This window comes from Helicoverpa zea, chromosome 16 (genome assembly GCF_022581195.2).
Source record: "Helicoverpa zea isolate HzStark_Cry1AcR chromosome 16, ilHelZeax1.1, whole genome shotgun sequence".
In the NCBI taxonomy this organism is placed as follows: domain Eukaryota; kingdom Metazoa; phylum Arthropoda; class Insecta; order Lepidoptera; family Noctuidae; genus Helicoverpa; species Helicoverpa zea.
The window spans coordinates 4235016-4253938 of NC_061467.1; the positions used below are offsets into that span (position 1 = coordinate 4235016).

The 18923-nt window shown below is 37.0% G+C and overlaps 2 protein-coding genes across 4 annotated transcripts; one reads left to right on the forward strand and one right to left on the reverse strand.

Annotated features, from left to right (window-relative positions):
* Positions 1 to 1378: 1378 nt before the first annotated feature.
* LOC124637426 (armadillo repeat-containing protein 5) lies at positions 1379 to 10660 on the forward strand. The gene is made up of 12 exons (XM_047173903.1): positions 1379 to 1701; positions 1855 to 2081; positions 2277 to 2505; positions 5054 to 5222; positions 5481 to 5651; positions 6635 to 7059; positions 7141 to 7480; positions 7698 to 7883; positions 8263 to 8500; positions 8639 to 8747; positions 9156 to 9301; positions 9384 to 10660. The coding sequence occupies exons 1-12, from the start codon at positions 1456 to 1458 to the stop codon at positions 10141 to 10143; spliced, it is 3246 nt and encodes a 1081-aa protein (XP_047029859.1). The 5' UTR covers positions 1379 to 1455; the 3' UTR covers positions 10144 to 10660.
* LOC124637427 (cytochrome P450 315a1, mitochondrial) lies at positions 10511 to 18190 on the reverse strand. 3 transcript variants are annotated; one of them, XM_047173905.1, is made up of 8 exons: positions 18159 to 18190; positions 15253 to 15427; positions 14701 to 15104; positions 14398 to 14604; positions 14074 to 14210; positions 13799 to 13990; positions 10911 to 11126; positions 10511 to 10786 (listed from the first exon to the last, which is right to left on the reverse strand). In XM_047173905.1, exons 2-8 carry the CDS (start codon positions 15420 to 15422, stop codon positions 10640 to 10642), a joined length of 1473 nt encoding a protein of 490 aa, XP_047029861.1. In that variant the 5' UTR covers positions 15423 to 15427; positions 18159 to 18190; the 3' UTR covers positions 10511 to 10639. The 3 variants fall into 3 exon arrangements, with proteins under 3 accessions (XP_047029861.1, XP_047029860.1, XP_047029862.1); XM_047173904.1 differs by lacking the exon at positions 18159 to 18190 and adding an exon at positions 15845 to 16139; XM_047173906.1 differs by lacking the exons at positions 10511 to 10786; positions 18159 to 18190 and adding an exon at positions 15845 to 16265 and having other exon boundaries at positions 10801 to 11126.
* Positions 18191 to 18923: the final 733 nt, after the last annotated feature.

Sequence of the window (18923 nt, forward strand, 5' to 3'; positions counted from 1 at the left end):
ATTTGTTGACTTACAATTGTTAAAATAAGATAAAAATATAAGTGATTCAATTGTTTTTGGGAAGACAATTCTTTTGATCACAACATTTTTTTATGCTGGCAAGGTGTTAGAAAGAGACAAACAGCCTCCGTTCGAACTATCCCTCTCGGCTCGGATTTGCCTCTGTGTATTATGCAACCAATTTAGTACCTTATTGCGTTAAAATAGAGTTCATTTTCGTAAATATATATTTTGAGCGTGCGCAATCTCGTTTAGTAATATTATATCTATGTGCATGCCATGGTCATGCCAATGTCACATGTCACATGCATGTCACTGTCTTGCTTGACATAAGTATGACAGACGATGCGTTCCGTTTTATTAAGGTGCATTCCGTGGTTACAGAAATTATTTCTTTCCAAGAAAGTTGGAGCGGGAGTAGCTTTTATTTTCCAAGTTGGCCGACGTAGGGACACGGTATCGAAGCAAAAGTATCGATATCGTACTCATGAGTAGAATCGATAACAAAGTATCGTACTCATTAAAGTATCGAAACAAAAGTATCGATACTTCAAGGTATCGAGTACTTTTTTAGATCAAAATTTGCTTGGTCAATATCAGTCAGTAAATAATGTCAGTTTTACTTCAGTTCAGCAGGACATAAAAAACAAATGGTATTGGTACACTTTAATAGAATAATAGAAAAATGGAAAATGGAATGAATGAAACAAATCGAAAATGTAGCAAAAGGAAACAATATTAAGTTATTTGAGGTATACTAAAAACTAGCAGTGTCCCACAGTTTCACCCGCGTAGTAGATTAAAGATCCCATTCCTCCTCCGTACAGTCACTTAAAAATAGAAGTTTGTTGAGCCTTTTTGGAGATAAGCGGTTTCGAATTTTTGTGATGGTACTTCCTGCTTTAGAAAATAATTGTTCTGAAGGTACTGACGTCGCAGGGATTGATATATATTCTCGTGCCAATTTATATAATTTTGGGAATACTACTTTCATATCTTCCCATTGTTTTAAGGGATCTACTGAAAGTGGCGAAACCTGTGCCGATAAGTAGTAGCTTATAAGTAGTAGTGAGCTAGAAAGCGCTGTTAAATTAAATTCTTCATTCGATACGATACCTGGGAAAAAGTACTTATTGAGTAAAAGTATCGAATGCAAAGTATCGAGTACAAAAGTATCGGTATCGAACTGGAATGTACTCGATACCACAAAGCATCGATACTTTTTTCGTGTCCCTAGGCCGACGAAGCCAAGATGAAGCTCCACGAATACCTAGTTGGGAAAAGCTATCTATGCGAAGCTCTAAAATAGCTTGCTAAATATATCTGTGCTCTAAAGTTAGCACAGATAAAAAAAACTAATTAAATCTGTGGTTGAAATCAGCTGGTTGCATTGAAAATGTCAAAAACTTTAACTTTGTTGTTATAATTTAGAGATTTAGCTTTGTTTGCTAGAAAATGGATAAAAATTATGTTAAATCCATAATAGAAGGACTAAAATCTTCATCCTCCAGCCGTGTCCAGGAAACCCTGTTAAAAATAAGAAGCAAAATCATAACTAACGACAGTGGAATAAAGCTCTTTAGGGAATGTGGTGGTTTAGAATGTTTATTGCCACATTTGCGCAAACCTAATGAAAGAATTCTGGATATTACGTTAAGCATACTCGGTAATTGCTGCCTTGAAGAAGAAAGCAGTTTAGCGGTAAATAATTTATACCTTACAATATATTGCTTTATGTAAAATGTAAAAAGCACTCACAATGGCTTGCAGGTCTCATTTATTTGGCTTTATATTCGTAATATCACAGTGGAATTCATTCCATGATAGTCGAAACAATTGAAAATGTTATTTCAGGTTGGCAAATTGTACAGCTTTGGTCCGTTAGTAAATATTATAAAAACAGTATGCCGTGACAGCATAGTGGGCAGGGCTTGCCGTGTGATTGGAAACCTGGCACAAAAAAATTCTAACGCAGACGGTTTACACAACCATGGCGCAGTGTCTGCATTGGTCACCCTCATTGAAAGCAGAGACAAGAACACTTCCTATCCAACGCTCACAATGGCTGTACGAGCTATCAGGTAATTTAACAATATATTTTACTATTAAAATATTTATAACAATAATGTTATAGAAATAATATAAATCAGTTTGTTACATACTGTACAGTAACAGAGGTATTTTACTGTAGTCACCAGTATTGTTGTCTTGTAACATTATTATTTTAATTAAAATGTATAATAAAAGTTAGTTTTAAAAGAACATTATTATTTCAGGCAACTCTGGATGGTAACAGAGAAAAGAGAAGAAATGCTCAGCTTGAACTCTGTACGCTGCATAGCTATATTACTTACAACAGAATGTGAAACAGCTGGAATTATAAAGTCAACTGGTCCCATTCGTGAGGCTGATGGGCTCAGGAAAAGTCAAGAAGAACTGATTTCTGGTATACTCAAATGCTTAGGGTACTTCACTACTCACTCTACAATACAATGTGCTGAACAGGTAAGTTTTGTTAATACAAAAAACAGCCCCGGATCTAGGGGGGGGCAAGCCAGGGCCTGTGCCCCGGGCGGCAAATTCAGGGGGCGGCAAATTCAGGGGGCAGCAAAATCAGGCGGCTGCCAAATTCACACTTCACAGACCAATGGATAACGTGTTGTAGGTTCAGAGTAGTAGATAGATGGATAACTCATCATTTATTTAACTTTGACCACGGAATAAATAATAGCACAAGTACAGCAATTTCATGGCCATATCAACTTGACCGATACCCTGCACCACTGCACGAACATTTATTATTCACGAGGCGAAGTTTTAGCAAACTAAAACTGATTAAAAATTATTTGCGATCATCGATGAGCCAGGAACGCTTATCGCATATATTTATTTTTATTTTAAATCCTACATCACAGATTACTGTATGGTTAGGTACCTGCAGCGCCATCTTAACCTATGGTGCAGGGTGTGCGCGTGACCCGGGCGCCTTGCTCGGTCTCAGGGGCGCCACGGGACGCCCCACCACCAGGAAATTTCGATGAAATTACATTTCGATACTGACAAGCAAAGTTTCTAAAAAAGTCGCCTTCGCTTTGTTTAATTGATCATTTTGATTATTTCTCCTCCAACTAAGTGAAAAAATTCTTGCCCGCTACGCTCGCGGCTAAATGACAACGCGGCTGTTTTACTGATTTTTGATTCAGTCTCTAATCACGTTTTCTTTTTATTTGTACATAATTCCCAGTTTAATTTGTGAGTCTTCAAACAAATAATTTAAAAAAATTCGCGCTCGCTACGCTCGCGGCTACTTGTTGCTTTCTAATGTCCTTTATCAGGTACTTTTGTGTCGCGGGCTCAAAAAATTTCGCGCTCGCTTCGCTCGCGCAATATTGTACATGCATTGTCTTAATGACTTCATAAGTCAAGTCCACACTGCCTTAACTTTTATAAGTCAAATGCAGTAGCGGCGTAAGCGGGGGGCGGAGGGGGTGGTCCGCCCCGGGTACCACATCTCAGGGGTGCCATCTTGGTCGACACATATCTGCATGACCAGGATGGCGCGGGCAGAAGGGACAAGTCAAATTCTTATCTGCGAAGCCTAGGTTCACTACCATTTACTGTTTCATTTTATTTATATTCAAATTTTAAACAAAACTACGACAGAGCATGCGCGAGACATCGAGGCGGTCACCCCTCTCAGTGTTTGCTTTATCTGATTACTTAAATTAATTCCTCAAAGTTAGAAAAAAAAATCCGCTCGCTTCGCTCGCGGTTTTTCTTGAGTTCTATTTTGTTCTGCCCTTGCTTTTTGAGTACTCAATCTAACAAAAATGTAAAGCACCGAAGTAGCAAAAACAACTGACGCTCGCTTCAGTCACGGTTTCTTTTTATTTGTGCTTAATTCAGAGTTAAATTACAGTCCTCAAAAGTAACAATTAAAAAAATTCACTTTACAGTGGTTATTTTTAAGTTGTTTAGGCGCTATTTGTAAGCGGAGGTGGAGGATTTTGGTATCCCACATCCAAACAATTTTGCGCAGCTGCCTCACTTTCCGGTGTTTTTTTTTTTCAAACTTGTTTGAGTACTTTTGTGTTCCAAAACTCAAAATTTCGCGCTCGCTACGCTCGCGGCTTCTTCACTGTACGGTGCTTTTTTTCAAACTTGTTTGGGTACTTTTGTGTTAACAAACTCAAAAATTTCGCACTCGCTATGCTCGCGGATTCATTTACCGTTATTTTTTTTTTTTTTAATTGGGATCTTTTGTGTCCTACATCTCGAACATTTCTGGGGCTCACTGTAGGTTTTTTTTTACTACGTGATTATATTCTGTCGTTTTTTTTGGGGAGGTGGGGGATGCTCGATAAGTAGTCCGCCCCGGGTGCCACCCGATGCTACGCCGCCACTGGTCAAATGTAGTAAAAAATATATATTTATGGAGTCCTCAAAAACAAAAAAGTTTGCTTGCTGCTTGTTACAGCGCTTTTTTAAACTAATTAACTTTTTGTGTCCCAAATTAAAAAAATTGCGCGCTCGCTTCGCTCGCGCTGCTTTTTACATTTACATCGTTCTGTCTCGACTTTCATAACTTAGACCGCCAACAGTTTGAGCCTACAATGAATTGGACTCATTTTTTAAAGTCCTTTACCTACCAAATAGTGCACTTCATTCGAACGTTCTTATTTATATTCCTTGTAACTACTCTAAGTACTTCAATACATAGATGGCGCTTGGGTGATGATTGCAACCAGGCGTTACATGAGCTAGAGACGGCCCTGCCTGCCTACATATTGATAGCTAAAATTATATGGATGTTAAGGTGAAAATAAACATAAGTAGGTAGGCGGGGCGGCATTTTGCAGATTTTTCCCCGCCTAAAAAAAATTGAAGATCCGGGGCTGACAAAAAACTGAATCTTGATTTATACAATTTATTAAAAAAAATGCATAGTATAACATAGGTAGAAGAAATACATATTATTATATGAATGCTATAAAGTTTAGTTAAGAATAGCTATAGTCAAAAACACATCCGCAATATGGTTTTTTTTTTTCAGATACAAGGAGATGGGAGAGGGTATCAATGCCTTGTAGCACTAACAAAAAAGTTTGAGTCACTTGCTCTAAAATGCCTGATGAATCTATGCTACTTGTCTAGTTGTCGACCACTCCTAGGCATTGCAGGCTTTGTTGAATGTTTAGTTGGCATACTGCAAAAAATTACAGGTAAGACTACAGTTTTTTTATGAAATTGTATGAGTGATGTGATGGAAAATCAGAGTCACAAAAGAACTGAGGAAATCTTAATAATGTTATGTATAATTTATTTACCTCTAAATACTCAACTTAAGTTGAGTATGTAAACTTATTTATGAAGAGCTTTAAAGCTCTACTTAAATACGTTTATTTCTATCAAAATAATGGTTTAGGTTTCCTAGTTTATACATATACATTATAGTTACTTTTCCAAATATTATATTGCAGATGTTGATCTTTGGCCTGAAGGCACTGCTCATGCGTTGGCGCAGCTCAGCGGCGAGTCAGTAAACCGCTCGCGCTTACGTCACTGCGGCGGCTTACCGCTGTTGGTAGCTGCCGCACGCGTCAATCCTCACGCCATGCATGCTCTACTACAATATGTTTTCGATGACACATGTAAGTTCGCTCACTATTTTATCTTGGCGCAGTATAAGTAGCCCACCGCCGGCCTTGCTACCGTCGAGGCGATCCGGCCAGTACTCGACGACTGGCTCGGGAGAAGGCACGGCTCTCTGTCATTCATGACGCAGGTACTGTCGGGGCATGGGTGCTTCGGCAAGTTCCTGTGTCGCTTAGACAGGGAACCGGACGCTCGGTGTCACCACTGCGTCCATTGCAGGGAGGACACGACGCAACACACGCTCGCTGAGTGTGTAGCTTGGGAGGAGCAGCGCCGTGTCCTCACAAACGAAATCGGAGGCGATCTGTCGCTGCCGGCTGTGGTGCGGAGGATGGTCGGCAGTGCAGAGTCGTGGGACGCGGTGGTTTCTTTTTGCGAGGAAGTGATGTCGCAGAAGGAATCTGCGGAACGGGAGAGGGAGATTTTGACTCCCTTCCCCGGTCGCAGAAGGCGCACCGGGCGCAGGAGAAGGGTGGACAACGCCCTCTTCCGCCCCCCATGAATGGGTTCAAGGGTGAGGGATTTGGGGAAGTTCCCGCCCCTACTCAGTGGACCCGAGGCGGTGGCACGCGCGTGTGTGGGCGCGTGCCCCTGAGGTGATGCACGGGGTAGGCGAACACCTCACTACCCCGTGCAAGAGACGAGGCCCGTGCGAGGGCCAGCACTAGTGTGGGGCTGCGGAAGAATCTGGATTCCCGCGGCCCCGCGCACACGTGCACGGAGGACACAAGGGGGTTTTAGCCGATAGGAGTCCGGCATACCCCTCCGCCTCTCCCCAGGCGGAGGAAGTCCATGAGGATTTCCCCCTCCTAAAAAAAAAAGTATAAGTAGCCCAAAAAAAATGTTGAGGAGACAACAAGAAACCCTAATAGTATTGTATCTTTTCAGTCCAACTAAAAGATTACTGTGTTTCTAAATGTTTTATGCCAGTATTTGGTCTACTGTATGCATCTACATCCTGTGTTTGGTCTTCTTGCAGCATTCCAGATTTTGGTAAATGAAGGTCTCGTAAGTTTGCTTACTGATGAACTGACTACCTATCTCACAACAATGAACTATGAACACACCAATCTAGAACATTCATCCATGTTATGTGAGGCTGTAGAAAAAGTTAAGGAAACTCAGAAGGAAACTAAATCTGATGCAGAATTACAAGCTAGTGAAGGTACCTCAAGTGCTGCAGATGGCAAAGTTAGTTTGTTTGCTCGACGCAAAGGTCCATTGTCTTGTCAAAATGAAGACGAGTTGAAGGTAGTTATCGAAAGAGATAATATGATTGTTGGATTCGTTGATGCTGTGGACAGCGACGCTACCGATGATAGCCAGAGTGAAGATGAGGCACCGCCACTTAGACGTAAAGGTCTCAAAAGAGCTCGGTCTAAAAGTCCTAAAGCTATCAAAAAGGTCCGTTTTGATTATATTTCTTACATATAATCAAACAAATATAACTCAGAAAAACGATTAACTATTTTTCTCTATTTACAGAAATCTCAACTAATCAAAATGGCTAGCAAGGATTGGTCAGCTGGTGTATATTGGGAACCTAAAAGTCCCGAATGGCCTCCAAACTCCCAACCATCGGGTTCTCGCGTCTCAATGAGTCCAGACAGAGGAGACCACGGTCCATTATCGCCATACTCAGATGGCTATCAGTCTGGTTTTAGTCCAGAATACAGGGGCTTCTCGTCCAATAAACGGCCTAAATGGGACTGGAGTCCAGAATCGGGCGTCAGTTCAGGAGAAGCTAGTTCCATGTCTCCCTACTGGAATGACTGGAGTCCAAATAGTTCTGGAGGACCTTCTTCACCGTTTAGCATTAAAGAAGGTAAGTAATCACTACATAGTTTAACAAAGTAGTTTTTTCTGTCTCTGTCTCTGGCGGGTTAAAAATAAAATTAAAACGCTCCCTTTTATGTTTTTGACCGCTACGGTAGCGGTAACATACTTATGCTGATGAACCAATTTGGATCCGTTTTTTTTCTCTTATTTGAAAACATCTTACTGACATCCATGTTACTAATCAAGTTGATCTATATTTGCAGATAGTTCGGACTCGGAAATCTCTGGTCGCTACTCGCCTGTGTGCAGTGACAACGAGGGCGAGTTGGTAGATTTGGCCGGCGTGACCAGTGCGGCTGCTGAGTTGGACGCGGCACAAGTGGCTCATGACCTGGACGAACTTATCATGGAAGATGATGATGATGTAGAGGAAGAAGCTCCGTTAGAAGGTACAAATATACGCTGTGATTAATGACCCTAATGCATCACATTTTTTCCATTGATTTATCTGTTTGCACAACCTTAACGACTAGGTATCAGTATGATGATGCTATATTATGTATGAGCTTACCTAGGTTTGATGGCGTGTTTCTGCACGGCGAGTCGCGGCATAGTTTTCCGGCTAGTATATGCCGCTCGTTATAAACTCAGCGGCACTGTGTGCAGTAGTAAATTCATAAAAGGCTCCAGAAAAAATAATTTTGGCAAACTCTGCACTATTTACTACGTAGACGCTACTATTGCTGGGAATACGAAGAGCAAATTCAAACCTCATTCAAATCAATCAATCATCGAAACTAGAGATTTAAATTTTAATATTTTCCACAGATGTTGTGCAGATCGCTACCAACAGCAAGTCTTCCCGCATAGCATGCGTGTTAGTATTACTGTTCCGAGTATCTCACGGCGCGTGCAACTCGTTCGGCGCTCTTCGAGAGGAGCCCGTGCCCAACCAAACGCTAGAGCTGTTGACGGGCCGAGAGTGCCTCAATGCCTTGTTGGATTACGTAGAGCGATGCAAGCGGCCTCTAGGGCGAGCTGCCCGCATACTCGCACGAGTATTAAGGTGATTATTTTTTTCCAAATACTCTGAATTTATAGTAATCTTTGATCGAGTATGTATAGTAACATTTTTGTCATTTGAGACTTAAAAGTATGTACATAGTTTTATATTATTTAAACTAAAAGATACTTTTTATTTCAGCAACGCTTTATGCCTGATGAGCATACTGAAGCACCGACTAGCTCTAAGGTTACATAATATGTCGGTCAGTTCTAAGCATCCGCCTACTAAATGCCAGCAGTGCAAACAAGTGAGTTCAGTTAATGTATCTACTTAAATCTCTTGAACACATAGTTCTTTTTCACATAGTTTCTAAGTTTGTATGTACTTTCTAAGTATAGCTTAGACACCAAATGACTGTGTTTCGGATGGCACGTTAAACTGTAGGTCCCGGCTGTCATTGAACATCCTTGGCAGTCGTTACGGGTAGTCAGAAGCCAGTAAGTCTGATACCAGTCTAATCAAGGGGTATCGGGTTGCCTGGGTAACTGGGTTGAGGAGGTCAGATAGGCAGTCGCTTCTTGTAAAGCACTGGTACTCAGCTGAATCCGGTTAGACTGGAAGCCGACCCCAAAATAGTTGGGAAAAGGCTCGGAGGATGATGATGATGACATAGTTCTTTTGATGCAGATAATAGTTGAAGTATTTTAATTTTCAGATCCTTAGGCTAAGTTCAAAGCTTTTGAGCCAGCTGACTATATTAGCGGAGTCAAGTTACGGTATTGGTGAGATTAGCTACCAGCTCCTCAAAGGAACCACGTCTATGAAGCAAACATTGTCTCTAACACTGCCATACATCGTGCGGTAAGTACAGCGAGAGATTTACTCTCGCATTTTATTCCCACTCATGTTTAGGGTGATTCCTTAATATTTTCAAATGTTTCAGAACCGAAAAACCACTCAAGAAATATTTAATAGACTGCAGTGCACTTAACCTATTGTTCAGTATAATAGCTGAATCCAAGGAAGACATACAAGACTGCGTAACAGCTTTAGCCAAACTAGCCAATAATGTGCATATAAAAGATCCCAAGGTGCTTGAAAATAGGTTCACTGGTCAAATATGTGTTAGTTACGATCCCATCCTCGATAATTTGTCGCTTGACGAAATAGTTACTTTTGAACTAGATGACTTGACAACAGTCAAAGCCAATAGGGTATTTCTGTGTCAAAACTCCGAGGTTTTCAGTGCCATGCTAATGGGGTGTTTCAAGGAGTCTGTAGAAAAATGTGTAAGATTGAAGAATGTGACCAAACCTGCATTAGAATACTTATTGACGTTGTTACACTTTGGGTTAAATAATTCTAAATGTGAAGTCCAAGTCTTCCCAATGGCTGAAAAATTAGAAACCAATTTAGAAGTCCTTTTACTAGCTGATAGATTCTTATTTGAGAAACTCAAAGGATTGCTTAGCAGTGCTATCCTACAGTTCCAGTTGAATCCAGACACTGCAGATAAAATATATGTATGGTCTTTAAGTGAGGGCATGGGTTTCTTATGTGTAGAATCAGTAGCTTACTTACTAACAGGTAAAATGTGCGAGTCTGAGCGCACGAAATCCTTCCGTAACATACTTAACTTAGAATATAAGGAACAATGGCTTGAAGATATCAAATCTATGATTCTTAGGCAGTTAGTGAAATGATCAGAAAGGAGACTTGATGTTTCCTCTATTACCATTATATTACTTTAGTGAAGAATTATTTAATGTGATAACTGCCATTTATAACTTTGTAACACCATGTATATATTATGAGTTGGCATATTTAAAATAATATTAATAGGTTTAATGTTTTTCAAAATTAATGCATTTAATTTTTACAAAGCTTATAATTATATTAATTACCCACCTTTATTATTATATTTCGTGTTTTGGTATTGTAAATAGGAATATGGCATCTTTTTGGGTAGTTCACACTAGTCAATTCAGTTTCTTTTCATATTTTATTGTAATGTATTTACCTAAATGTTTTTTGTTTTTCATATTTTATACATAGTAAAACAACATGAACTTGCTGAGCTACAAATATATTGTAAATATACTTTTTAAACTTAACTTTAATGCATTGTTAAATATTTTTCATAGCACATGTAACAAAAGTGGAGGAACATAATTTTGTCATTATTATATTCTGCATGTATTAAACAGTGACTTTATCAAACTGCCTTTTTTCTGTTTGACGTAATGTAAAGGACAACTGTATGTCTCTGCTTGGTACAAGAACTTGTGAAGTATTTGCTGTTACCTCATCTTTGTTTAAACACTCAAATTCAAAGTTTTGGACAATCTGTAACAAGAAAGTTATCATATTAGTAGAATAGAACAACATGAATAATGTCATTTAAAGGGTCTGTTGAAATTGAGACATAATCAGGACCTTAAAAACTCAATGAACTTAATATTTTGTTTACCTGACTGATTAGTTCTGTCATCTGTAGCATTGCTAACTTCTTCCCAATGCAAGATCTGGCGCCAAGCGCGAATGGTAGTGAAGCAGAAGTCACATGGTTCACTAGTTCATTCTTCCTAGCATCATTACGGTCCCAGCGATAAGGCAGATATTCATTAGCTCTACTAAAGTTTTGTTCATCTCTGCCTGATGTATAAATTGAGGCTATGATGGGAGTCTGTAACATTGACATATTCCAGATTTTTCATCAAATAAATAACACCTTTTTTTGAAAGGAATATGATATAATTTATTTGGACTAGTGTGAAATGAAGTGTTTTGTTTTTATACAATAGTAATAATTTTAACTTATAAGGAAGACAATTCTTGTTTATATTTGAAAATAAAACCTTATGATTCTTTTAATATATTTCTTTTTAACTTCCTTCTATATGAATCTTTCAATTCCTCTTTTATATGCTTGTAGGGCTCTTCCAGTTCACTTGGAGCTAAAGGTATCCTCAGCTTTCTTCTAATTGATGGAGACAATAAAATCAAGTTATGAACTAAGCCAATAGAACTTGATGTCATCCAATACAGACACATACATGAAGGAACATTAGCTGCTACAGGTATCATTATAATTGTAAATACTCTAAATACATTTGTAAAAACATTGTACAACTTAGAGGGTTGCCTCAGTTTCGATAATCTCTGTATTTCTATAATTGACAAGTTAGTCAGTCCAAATGCTACAGGAAGTATCCAGGAGTGGTCAGGCTCTGTTAAATTAGGAATCCATCCAATGCCCCCAGTAGATAACTCCATAAGGGTAACTAACGCTGCAGGATCTGGACTATTTGTGTATACTAAGTTCCTCAAAGCAAAAGACATGCACACCCAAACTGGCAGTTGAAACCATATCAACAAGCTTGCTTTGAAAGGGTGACAGTTATCTCGCACTATTAAATTGTTCCATTGCTTCTTCAATGATCTCTTATATAATAATACTGCTTGTTTATCTGTTAAGTTGTAAACTTTCTTGGCTATCGTAGTTTCCTTTTTTAACTCATTTACCATATCCTTAAGTTCTAAACTGATATTCTCTACTTTTGCTAATATGTAGTTTTGATAAACCGATAGTGGCAGAGTCATACATGTCCTAATAAGTATTGTGGAAGTAACAATTGTGGCCCACCATGGCATTCCGGTTAGATCGTGGAAATAAAGTAACCCATCCTGCATAAAATGCACAGGGGTACTTCCTGATATGCTTGCATACGTTTGTTCTTGCCATTTTGCGAATGCTTCCATTGAAAAATTACGGCTTACACGGGGGTCAAATGAACATAATTTGTTTTGTTTCAATACATTGCACTTAACCGCTCTATTTTCATTATTTACTGCTACAAGATGATTGTTACAAATAACACTGAATTTCCGATAAGTTTCTAGTGTAGAGTTGATTTTTAACTTTGTTATATGTTTGTAGAACGTCATAGTCAAACTATAATAGTAAGTTTTAGTTCTTAATTTCTAATATCTTGAATAACAGTTCATATTTCTTTCGATCCACAACCAAAAGCTTAAAAAGTTTAGGTTATAGAAATGTCAATTGTCAGACTTGACCATAGACATAATATTAGTAAACAGGACTGCGCATATAAACCCAAAAAACGAGCCGAGTGAAACAGTTAGTACAGAGGCTGTCTGTCCCTTTCTAATAGGGTGACTATGAGATTAAGCTATGTGAGACAAATCCGAATTTGCTAAGATTATTAAACACAGATTAGTATTGAAGTTTTAACTTACGCAGTTTGTGACCTTAAGATACTAATAAAGGCTTTTAATAATTAGCGGAAATTAGCAGTATAAAAGCAGGAGGATTCGAAGTGAAGACTGTTTTTTTTGTATTTCTACTTCATATATAGACTGCTGAGCCATTTATGTCGCCTTTCTTCATTTTTTGGGAAGCTATAACAATAGTACAACAGTTTTAAAATCCATCACCCATATTTTGACTCGTTACAAGAATTCATGGGCACCCTAGTTGTTTGGTTTACGAAAATGTTATTATTAGCTAACCTGTGGAACGATATATTGCAACCACTATAGGATTCACTTTTGCAAGTAGAAACGCAACACTTTTCACCATTTTAATAGTTTAAATTGATTTAATACAAAAAATATAAACAAAATTTTAAATGCTGATTACGCGCCAAGAATGTTCAGGGTTACCGCTAGAAAATAAAAAAAAGAAAAAGAAAAATTTATGTTGTTTATGTTTTAATAATAAATACGAATAAATTAATGCGATTGTTATTAATTTGTTGACTTACAATTGTTAAAATAAGATAAAAATATAAGTGATTCAATTGTTTTTTGGGAAGACAAAACTTTTGATCACAACATTTTTTATGCTGGCAAGGTGTTAGAAAGAGACAAACAGCCTCCGTTCGAACTATCCCTCTCGGCTCGGATTTGCCTCTGTGTATTATGCAACCAATTTAGTACCTTATTGCGTTACAATAGAGTTCATTTTCGTAAATATATATTTTGAGCGTGCGCAATCTTGTTTAGTAATATTATATCTATGGACTTGACAACGTCAGGGTTTTATTTTGACTGGTTCGTTTATTGTTGCCAAGTACCGAAAATTCTACCATTCAATTAATTCAACCCACCGCAAATGCGCTCATGCGCATTCATGTTAATGATGGACGGAATAGCGCAATTTTTTTATAGTTTTTCCTAAGATATGGAACCCTAACACACATCCCTAAATCATCAATGGTATAGCATCAGTTAATTTAATATATCGAATAATTATATGATAATCGGCATAATGAACAAGCATTAACAAAAGTAATTTCTAAATCGTAATAACAGTACACTTTAAAAAGTACTTACGCCTTTGCTTAGTTTATAATTTCCAAAAATGGTCTCTTTGGGCAAAATTCTGGTTAAAAATGGTGCAACAGGATATAATCTCATCGACTCCTTAATGACATGATTTATGTAGGAGTCTCTTTGGTACAATTCTTCTCGCGCTTTTTCATTCTTTGAAAGTAAAAATAGTGTCCATATAGATGTGTAAGACGTCTGGAATGAAACAAATGATAAGCAAATGATGTATAAATTATAATATAATTATTTAAAAAAATAGTAATTGAACTATTTTGTACTGTGTCTCCGGCGGCAATTACGAAATCTCCGATTATTCTTTTAATGTCATCGGGTTTCACATTTTCATTCACGAGAAGATTTATCAGTCCATCGCCATTCTTGCTATTCATCAATATTTCCCCGACAATTTTATGAGCTGGAAGATGAAAACAGATTATAATGTTCATCAGAGATTTAAAATCAGAACGTGGCATGTGTCTTCTGAATATTGTATTCATTTCCAGTAAAACTGGCTGTTCTTTAAAACAGCTCTAGTGGCCAGCCGTGACTCGGCCTGGGCAAAGGTATCATTAGAACGATTAGGTACTTTAAACTTAAATTACCTAGTGATAGAGATCCGTCAACCGATTCCTTGAATTCTCTCCATACTTTTAAGTTTAGTTTTTGGCAGATATCAACGGGCAATCCATATAATTTTGTTGTTGTTTGAAAAATCTTCTTGACTGTTTCCGAAAACATATCTAACAGAGCCTCATAATGTCTATCTCGCTGAAGAGATGAAGAACTGCCTAGCATCACTGCTATTATAACTGAAACAAACGTTGTATTTTATTTAATAAATGTAGATGGTGCGAGGTTGGGAGTATCTTCATATGGTCATAGGAGCATGATGTGTGAATACATACCATCTATAGAAAACTTATAAAACTCCGTCTCCAAATCAGGTATAAATTGTCCTTTTTCAGTTTCAATTTTCCATCTTTGTATCAGATTGTTAACAGTTTTTTTAACGGGGATTTCGAACCAATTTTCGGAGTTTTCTTTAAGTAAAAACTTGTTCATTACTCTACGATTATTTAACCACTCTTCCCCATTCATAAAAAATAAGCCTCTTTTTGACCCATATATTTTTTCATATAGTACCCAGGGTTCAGGTAAAATATGAACTGGATACTTCCCTTCAAGGTTAATAAATAATGACCTAATTAGCATAGGATCACTTACGAATACCAGATCAGTGTTACCGCCTAACTTTTCACAGTACAAAGGACCTAACTGCTTATGACGTCGATCTGCATATTCGTGTAACCTGTAACACAGAAAATTTCAAAATTTAAATAAAAAGTTCTGAATTGGTTAGAAAATAGTGAAAAGTTAATTAAAGCGGCTTTAATATAAAATTTTATTATACAAATATAAATGATGTAGGAGGATTTGTTAAAAAAACTCTGTCTTACTTGGTTCCGCTACCTGCAGCGATGAATTCTAATTTTGTCCCTATGATAGGTAACGATTTTGGACGTGGCATATCATCAATCGACAAAGGTGTTATACAAGCATTTCGTGACAGGCACATCTTGCTGTATGATAGTAGTTTTAAAAACGGCGTTGCGTTGATGCGTTGCATGGTATCTGTAACAAAAGTTTTCTAGTGAAGATGTAAGTCAGTTTTGACGTTATCCATTAGTTAAAAATATCTGCTGTGCTGCAGTATAATGTTTTTGTTATAAACTGAAAACTGGGTAGAACAGAGTCACTAACTAAAGAAAACGCTGCTAAGGGTATTTTATAGGAATTTAATCATATGGATAAAACTGGTGTTTATCGGATGTAACCGCGCGCATTTTGCCGCTTTGAAAGATAATATTATAAACAAAATCATGCAAATATCAACATTTTACATACATGTGTAGAACATTCAAGTGGCAGGAAATAAAATTACGTAGATACAACGAAACTCGGGTATTACAATTATACGCACATCTTTGAAAAGTTACTTAGATTGTACCTCCTGAATAGGTAATAAGTTTCAAATTAAAAGTTACTGACCTCAATGCTGTGTGAATGAAGTTGATCTCACTGCGTCTCTTCACAAACTAAATCATACTTTACTCTCAGTTCCGCAGAACCGCTACCTGATCTTTTTGTCTTTCTAGGTAAATCTCATTGACTTGGTAATCATTTTATCCAGTGCATAATGTATTATTCCGACAGGAATACATTTAGGTATTTAAATTTTAAGTCCGCTTACGCTATCTGTTTAATGTGAAGAGCTATGGTTTCATATATCTGCAATAGTCATCACATTACAGTGAGTTGTTTATTTTATAATTGCTTTTTATGATGGTAGGTATCATGTCATATGATATGATCTAATGACCATCAAGCCCTTTTTAAGTTAGGTACCTACTCAATTTCCGGCCCTTATGTAGGTAAGAATTAAACATGAGCTTTTTTTTTATTTGTGTAAAGTGCGTTTTTTGCTTGTCCCCCGGATTTGACCTAATTTCATTGTTAAACCCATTAACTATTTGAGTTTTTAAAGATACTGGACCAAAGAATATACATTTAATTTTAATTTATTATATTAGTTTCTGTTCCAATTATTCATTATTTTGTTTTAACAGCATTTAAATAAACAGGAGTAGGCTTTTTTTGCTTGTCCCCAGCTGAATTCGTATGATTGGATCAAGAATATTTCGCGATTTTTCTACGGACGATATACTTTTTTTAAGGGGTTTAGTTTCTAAATGTCATCATTTAATAATATTCATCAATTCATTTGTAATATTCTGGCTTATTTACATAAAAAACGTATAAAACTAGGATGATGAAATTTTGATCCATCCTGAACATTCAGTATTGTGACCGCATTTTATAGTACTTTAAGCCACAATTTTTGGGTCCTAATACTTTGAAACAGGCACTACTTAGACATACTACTGGTTTTTACTTTACTTTACTATTAAAGTCAAAAGGATTTTGAGGAACGTAGACGTTTTGTTGCTGGCTCCGTACAAGAACGGAATTTATGTTCAGATTTGTGTTTGAATTTTACTACAGCGTAACCAAATATTAGGATTGCTGTTTATTTCTAGAAACCGCCATTTCTTAAAGTTACTGTTTAAAATGACATCAAATGGAAAAGAACTACAAATAATTATTTATAATTTTTTTTTAATCGGCAAGTATGAAAATGTGACTTCCGTTTTGTGACCAAATCTATGGTCACATACGGGCTGAGCTCAAAGTCACAACATGACTGATCCTATAAAATTAAGTTTACATGGAAACAGTGATGTTGTTTCAGAAATTCAGAATAATAGTTTTCTGTGGGGATCAATTTTATTTTATTCATGTTTACAATCTTTATGTAAACGAGGTACAATATTTTTTTGTTATTATTTGTTCCATTATTGAAAAGATATAGTATTTCTTGATTATTATTAAATGTTGATCTGGAATATTACATAATTATAATAATAGCGTCCATGTAGATGAAGCTTTATACTTTTCAGACGTTCAGTTGCGTGACTGTCCCTGTTTTCTATTTGAAACAAAAAAATATTTAAAATTCTTTATAAAATACTGTTTTGTTCTGTTTTCGCTCGATGGACAGGAATTTAATTTTGTTTCATAACTAGGGATCACTGCAGAAATATATTTTTATTATAGCTTAATATTTTAAAAAATAATATCCGATGTGCATCAAAAGTCATATAATTGAAATTGAAGTTTGATTTTTGTTATAAAACGTTCAAAGAATTGTCGTGTATTGTGTTTTTTTCTTTTGACAAGATTGTTTTCTTTAATTAGTAATAAAAATATTAATAATATTTTGTGTAGTTTTTTGTTAATATCATACTCAATAGAGTCACATTCTGGAAGTGATCACGTAGCTTTTTCCATTATGTATTCGGATATTTATTATTCTAGCTATATTTTTGGCGTTCCAACTTAATTTTCGTTAATTTCAATCTATACACTATTTAAAAATAAAAAAAAGTTGCCATAAATTAGACTTAAAAAAAAAACTAAGTTTTATACTTACATGTTGACACAAATAAAAAAAAAACTCACATGCGAAAGTGTGTTTTTTCATGCTTTCACGGTGAAACGGCTGTGCTGAGTGAAATGCTGTTTTTTATTAATTGTTAGCTTATATCAATGGTTGTGGGATGTTATTCCTCAGGATTCTGGTCAAACTACGGGATACAGTATATTAGTATGCTTTAAATGTGGCAACTATTAGCAAAAGCTGTTTCACATGGACCCTATGTATTATTCTACTTAGATACTCTTTGCATGGAAGTGATATAATATAAGCTGTTGCTATAAGCTGTTCTCAAGAGTGATCAAGAACCGACTTGCGCGAAGACTCGACGAATTCCAACCACCGGAGCAGGCTGGGTTTCGGAGCGGATACGGCACCATAGACCACATCCACACAGTGCGGCAGATTATACAGAAGACCGAAGAGTATAATCAGCCCCTGTGTCGAGCATTTGTGGACTATGAGAAGGCCTTTGACTCGGTTGAAATCTGGTCTGTTCTGGAGTCCCTGCAGCGTTGTCAAGTAGATTGGCGATACATCCAAGTGATGAGATGTCTCTACGAAGCCGCTACAATGTCCGTCCAAGTACACTGTAACTAAAAACTGAAAAGACGCGGCATCAACATCAATGGCGAACACATCTCTCACTTGCGATTTGCTGACTATATCGTCATCATGGCGGAAACGCTGCAGGACCTACAACAGATGCTGAACGACCTGGCTGAATCTTCTCTACGCATCGGCCTACGGATGAACTTGGACAAAACCAAGGTCATGTTCAATGAACATGTTCTACCGGAACCGATTGCGATACACGGCGCCGTTCTCGAAGTTGTTCGGAAATAATCGACGCTTCCGGCAACAAATGTCGTAAACGCCTTTTTGGCGAAAATGAGTTAAGAATGCAGCCCTACTTAATTTTTGGCGCTGCGTCAATCTAAAAATGTGAAAAAATATTCGTCTAAAAAAATACTTTTACACCCAAAATTTTTACTAGTATAATCAATTTTTTTTAGAAAAGAGGGTATGTATAACTCATATTGCTTAGAACCGAATTTTTTTTTTTTTTTTTTT

Excerpts from the sequence above, each read along its gene's own strand:
- LOC124637426 (XM_047173903.1), top strand. The coding sequence starts at position 1,456 with ATGGATAAAAATTATGTTAAATCCATAATAGAAGGACTAAAATCTTCA. Across the intron at positions 5,652-6,634 it reads ATATGTTTTCGATGACACAT|CATTCCAGATTTTGGTAAAT; the intron begins GTAAGTTCGCTC and ends GTCTTCTTGCAG. Across the intron at positions 7,481-7,697 it reads ACCGTTTAGCATTAAAGAAG|ATAGTTCGGACTCGGAAATC; the intron begins GTAAGTAATCAC and ends CTATATTTGCAG.
- LOC124637427 (XM_047173905.1), bottom strand. The coding sequence starts at position 15,422 with ATGCAACGCATCAACGCAACGCCGTTTTTAAAACTACTATCATACAGC. Across the intron at positions 14,605-14,700 it reads TTATAAGTTTTCTATAGATG|TTATAATAGCAGTGATGCTA; the intron begins GTATGTATTCAC and ends CGTTTGTTTCAG. Across the intron at positions 14,211-14,397 it reads TGACGGATCTCTATCACTAG|CTCATAAAATTGTCGGGGAA; the intron begins GTAATTTAAGTT and ends TTCATCTTCCAG.